This window comes from Sardina pilchardus, chromosome 9, assembly GCF_963854185.1.
Source record: "Sardina pilchardus chromosome 9, fSarPil1.1, whole genome shotgun sequence".
Taxonomy (NCBI): domain Eukaryota; kingdom Metazoa; phylum Chordata; class Actinopteri; order Clupeiformes; family Clupeidae; genus Sardina; species Sardina pilchardus.
This window is the reverse complement of record NC_085002.1, coordinates 24232323-24238537: the sequence shown is the minus strand read 5'-3', so window position 1 is coordinate 24238537 and position 6215 is coordinate 24232323. Positions and strand designations below refer to the sequence as shown.

Below are 6215 nucleotides of genomic sequence, written 5' to 3'. Positions count from 1 at the left end.
CAGGTACTCTAAGGCTGATAAATGTTCATAACCAGTGCACATTTAATCTGAATCACAGGCGGGCACTGCTCACAGGAGATCAGGGTTGAGTCCAGGTTACTGTGCCGGCCTCCACTCGGCACCACCACTCGAACCAGCTCAGGACCAACGCGCGGTGCCACTGGCGGGCTGGACCCACTGCCCTCTGTGGAGTGCCATGTGGGTAAAAAGGCCCACCGGTGCCCACCGCACACGGCGTTCAACGGTGCGGGCTTGACGTGCAGGATTTTAGAACAGTTTTCTAACCCTGTGTGGTTGCCACGTGGCAGACGTTTCTAGTGGGCTTTGCAACGTTAAAAACAACGGAGTTCTAATTTGTTTTCTTTGCATCGCGCTGTGTACGACGTGTCCGGTGGGTGCCGGCCTTGAGCCTCCATGCTGCTCTTTAACCTTTGGCATGACCGCTCGTGTCCATCACACACCCTTCATACCACACAGAGACAAACTGACCGAAGGGGGGGTCAGTCGGACAACAGGAGCATCAAAGAGATCTGGCTCATGTTTGGCCCTAATCTAGTGAGGTCTAGCCCCTTTGGCAAAGTGCTATGTGAGGGATAACTGCAAACCCATCCACTCACTCAGCATTTTTACAAGCAACCCCCTCTCTCTTTTTTGGAAAAATCGTAAAGCACACAAAGCCATGCGTGACAGCCCTCACTGAGGAGGACTGCGGCAGTTCCTTGTAAGATATAAGCTCAGAGTGTTCGACCAGAAGCCTGTTTAAGTGCACAGGAATGCCATACCCCCTCCTCGCCATTCATTTGGTAGTCGCCCATTGTCACACACACACATAAATTCCACGTCTCTGTCGTCTGTTTGGGGTACCTCCCCGAAAAAGAAAAAAAAAAAGGTCCCCTCCCCACAGCCAGGCACTTTTGGCCATCAGTCACGGTCTACGACACTAAAAACTCTACGGGCCGAATCTAAAGGAGCTGCTCTGAAGTGCTGGCCCAACTGGCGAAAACGTCATAAAGAGGCAGCATCACCTTTAATCTTTACGAGCGTTTCAGTCCGCAGTCCGGCAAAAGGGGTCTGCTGGCTCCGCCCCCGTGTGTTTGATCAAACCCATGTGTCTCCTGAGTCAACCCTCAACCGGTATCTGTGATCCTCGTCTCTGGCCTCCTCTACGTCAGCTGACAGATGACCTCAGGTCACGAGGTCAGTGTCCGGCACAGGAAGTACTTGACTGATCGAGTGCCATTCCTGTGCAAAAAGCTGTTTTGGACGTTCACATGTGCAACATCACTTGCACTTCTTGTTACCGCACGGCTTGACATTCAAGTTCAACATTTAGTGAAAACACTTCTCAACAACCCACACCACCTTGGCAAGAGCCTACTCCGTTAAAAGCACAAAAACCCACATCAAGAACAGCGAAATGGAGCGAACTCATATAAACACACTTGTCAGAATCACTCGCAAAGCTTCAGCAAAGAATTTCGTCACCTGATAACAGTATATGCGCGAGCGTGACTGACCGCCACACACACACACACACACACACACACACACACACACACACACTGACAGGCTGGTGAGCGCTGTCCGAGGAGAGAAGAGGGGGTTAACACTTACGATAGAGGCAGCCGGCCTCGCCGTTGAGCTGGGACCAGCCGGGGCAGCACTTGTACACCGTCTGGTAGTCCTGACGGTACACCTGTCTGTAGGCTGTGTAGTAGGCAGTTCTGTAGGCAGACAGAGAACCACACATCATTCAGCTGAGCCGGACATTCCTGGTTCCAAAGAGTATTCTTTCTACCAGTGCATTTAACACACGTGATATCACTACTTATCTGATCTACCTGGCAGCTGATTAGGATGAGATGGTTCACTAAATGGTTGGATCAAGTACTCGGCAGGACTTTTACTTTCTGAACCCGGGATGTCCGCGTCTGTCATTCAGTGATCGGATCCATGCCAGCTCAAGCGTCAGTTGAAGCCATTCACACAGGCAAGACTAGACACAATGTGGCTTAAGGTCCAAACAGGCTGATATGTTGTCTTTGGCCTTTGCCGTGTTTGTGTACGTGTACCTGCACATTTGCAAGCACATGCACACGTGGGCATTTATATGAAAACTCACGGATAACAAAACATTTGTGTACAAAGAGGACATTTATGGTATAATTGATCTAGGCCTATTTTGAGCATTTCTCTGCCATAATTCCAGAACCCTGAAGAAATCTATCATTATCGCAATTCTTCTTCCTTGGTGAATTAAAGTGCTACGCTTGAGATAATGATGGTAGGAGGACCAAGTTCCCAGTCTGCTGGGGAGCTTGTGGTTTTCCCTAAAGCCTGTGTGGATGTGGGCATGCCTGCGTGACTGATTGAGACAGAGAGTGAGTGACAGATTGAAAGGCATGACTAATGTTTGCAGACGTGGTGGAGCATGTGTGTGTGTGTGTGTGTGTGTGTGTGTGTGTGTGTCTGTGTGTGTGTACACACATGTGTGCATTTCTGTGGGCGTCAAAAGGAAAACACAAACACTGTGGTAATTAGTCTGACATCTCCACTCCTCCTTCGTGTCTTTCATGTCATTTTCTTCAGAGAGCGAGAGAGCGAGAGAGAGAGAGAGCAAGAGAGCCAGAGAGAGAGAGAGAGAGAGAGAGAGAGAGACTGGCTGGCGCACTCCTGAGCATCAGTGTGTATGTCCCTGTAGTTAGGCCTTTCAGGAGACTCGCACACAGACGCCTCTCACACACGGTCATTACTCCTCAGCAGCCCAGGGCTCTTTGTTTATTATGGGCCCTAATTGAAGCCCTGGCCTCTGTTAAAGAGAGCTGCAGCACTGCTGACTTACCCCCTATACACACACACACACACACACACACACACACACACTCATTCTATCACACTCACTCACACTCACTCACACACAGGCACACACAGACACACACACAGACACAGACAGACAGACACACACACACACACACACACACACACACGCACACACACACACACACACACACACACACACATACACACACACACACCTCACTGACATCCCTCGGTGAGTGCATGGGAGAAAGCCAGGTTAAGACAGGGGTTTAAGATAGATTCCTGGAACACTCCACAGGGAGAGAGAGAACGAGAAGGAATGACAGACGGAGAGAGAGAAAAATGAGAGGTAAAAGAGCAGAGGGGGAGACAGAAAGAAAGAGAAATAGGTCGAGAAACCGTACACATTTTGACAACAAAATGGTATAAATCAATTCTTAAAAAGTTTTACAGTAAAAGAGCTCAACTTAAATCAAATCATTATGTCTCTGATGGAGTTGGCCAAGCTGAATTGGATGAAGAGTGTAGAGACAGGCTGCTCCTCTGGCTCGACCCGTACACTCCACCCTGTCACTGCTTCAGACAATGAACAGGAGCACCAGCTGTACATTACAGATGCTATGTGCATATCAAACCTTTGAGTAAGTGTAGGCGTGCGTGCACACTGTTATAAATATTTAAGATATACCTGTTGAACCTATCCATCATTGTGTTGTTGTTGCTATTATTATTATTTGTCGGCTAAGGTTGTTGCCATATTGTCAGCTCATACTTCAGCAACTCAGCATGTGTGGCCACACTACAGAAGCCACACAGAACTAGAGAAGGAGATAGAGATGAGAAAGAGAGAGAGAGAGAGAGAGAGAGAGAGAAATGAAAGAGGGAATGGGTGAGAGAGGAAAAGTGGAAGACAGAGGAACAAGAAGAGAAAGAAAGGAAGAGAGAGAGAGAGCGGAAGGAAGAGAGAGTGTGTGTGTGGGAGAGAGTGTAGGAAGAGGGAAGGAGAGAGAGAGAGAGAGAGAGAGAGAGGGGGGGGGGGGAGGAAAAGAGAGTATGTGGAGCACTATAGCAAAGCGAGCTCCAGTGTTGTCTCTTGCAGGTATGTGTGTTCTGAGGATGCCTTCCAAATTGTACCTTTCAGGCTGACGATGAGGACACCTTACACTTAAAGGCCAGGGGGTATGAGGGGGTTACGGCCCTGATTACAGAAGCGGGAAAAACAGCCGAAGAACCAGAACCAACCTGACACGGGTTTAAAAAGAGCTGAGGTGAAAGGACACAGCCTACGTGTTTGAAGCCGTAAACGCACAGGCAAAGAGACTAATAAGCCTAATCCGTATGGTACACACTGTTAAGAGCTAGACGGTTCCTCAGTGTATCACCACAGAATGCTTTAAAGGTATAGCCCTTGATTATAATCCATTATGGTTTTTGTCAAGTTTAGTTAAATTCTCCCCAAGTTACTAAAGCTGTCACTCTAGTGCGCAAAAAAAAAAATGCACCGTCTAGGCTCTCTAAATGATAAACAAACAAAGTGTCTATATAAACTGCATATTTACAATATTCTAACCAAACAAGAACACATTCCCCAGCTCTTATGCTGCTTCCGGAACATTGGTGGGAGAATTGTATTTTTGAAGTTAAAATATGAACAGTCTTTCGCCAACATCAAGAACTACACCTTTAAAGGGTTCTTCATCCGTTAGAGTCGTTAGAGTCCTCAAGAAGATGTCTTTGCCATAAGGGAGGCACTTACTGTAAAAGGTCAAAGTCTTCAACAGAAGGATGCACTTTGCATCATTGACCTGTTCTACATAGTGCAGGCTTTTGGGAATCTCTTAAACTCAAGTTCTGAAGGCACTCATGAGGAAGAATCAATAATTCTTTCAAAGATGCTTTTCAGTAATTAAACATGACATTGTGGCCACAAACACATGCGCCATTTACTCTGGTGAAGTGGCAATGACAACATAAACATGTTATTTAGACATTCATACATGAATAATGGAGTGGAGGACACTGATGGACCCATTATAAATGTATGCATGGATGACTAGGTCATAAATGGCAATACAAAAAACATATGGACGGGCAGATGGACATGCGACTGAATGGACCTGGACAGATGGACAGATGTATAAATAGACAGACAGATACAGTAGATGTCTGGCCTTGCCTTCCCATGGATCTCATTCAGTTGATCATGGGCTGAAGTGGACTGCAGATTGATAAAATGTGATGTGTAAAGTATAATCAAGAATTAGATCCGAGGCATAACTAGACCGAAACGGCTAAGGCCTGCCCAAGCTTCTTGGACCAAGCACAAGGAAATAGAGGGAAGGAAAAGCTCTCATTAAACAGGGGAAAAAGCTCAGAAGGGGTAGTCGCTTGCTGGAGGCTGGTCAGGGGAAAGAATAAGAAGGGGAGGTGGGGTGATAATGCAAGGGGTTCATTCACTTTCAACGAAATTCTATTGTGGAGTGATATGAAAGACCTGAATTAGAAGCACAAACTCTGTTCTGTTGCCATTGACAGCGGTCATTATTTTTTCAGAGGTCCTCTCGCAGAAAATAATGACCAGTAGAACTTTGGGAAATCCCATTCATGTCAATGGAGCGTTCCACTTGCATTGTGAAGAGCGGAGAGCCGTATAATAATAAATAGACACATCGTATACCTTCTCTCGTATCCCATGCACCAGGACTGACCCATGCAGCCCTGCTTCCACACCTTGACCATGCGTGAGAAGGCCTGGACGCAAGGCTGCCTCTGCGCCACCAGCTTCACCTCGCGCTCAGCGCACACGTTCGGCCTGTCGGGGGCGACAAACATCAGAATGATATTAGACACAAAAACCACATTACATCTGCATAGCCGCCACTGCTAAGGACCCTCTGTTGGGAAACGTGATGCTGTTATTTGTAAGACTAATGCTGCTTGTTGAGGATCTGACAGGCCTCGAGTCCTCCTGGGGTTCCTTTATCCTCCGAGGGGAATTCCTCTCCAGTATTAGCAGAATAACTAAGGAGTACCACACAAGACTCTACCTGCAGCAGGGCTTGTTGACAACATGGTAAGAGACTCACCTGAAGGAACAGGAAAATGCTTACACGCACACCCACACATACAGTCACACACACACACACACACACATTCTCTCTCCTCTCTCTCAAGAAAACACAGTCTCACACTCTCTGTCTCTATGTGTCTCTCTCTCTCTCTCTCTCTCCCTCACACATGCACACACACACACACACGCACACACACACAAACCATAGATAATTTGTTCTGTGACTGATACTTTCTGACTCAGCCGTAAGTCACAGCAGCGCACACATGACTAATCAAAGAGCCGGATCATAAGTCTGTCTCAATGGGAAACTAAGTGATCTTTA

The 6215-nt window shown here is 47.2% G+C and overlaps 1 protein-coding gene across 1 annotated transcript in view; it reads right to left on the bottom strand.

Annotated features, from left to right (window-relative positions):
• The window catches only part of megf6b (multiple EGF-like-domains 6b), a 95943-nt gene extending 90291 nt beyond the window's left edge, over nucleotides 1–5652 (bottom strand). The window contains exons 1-2 of the mRNA XM_062545697.1: nucleotides 5498–5652; nucleotides 1615–1724 (exon numbers count right to left, since the gene is read on the bottom strand). Of these exons, the coding sequence (XP_062401681.1) occupies nucleotides 1615–1724; nucleotides 5498–5652 (265 nt within the window). The remainder of the gene's footprint in view (nucleotides 1–1614; nucleotides 1725–5497) is intronic.
• Between the last annotated feature and the right edge of the window lie 563 nt (nucleotides 5653–6215).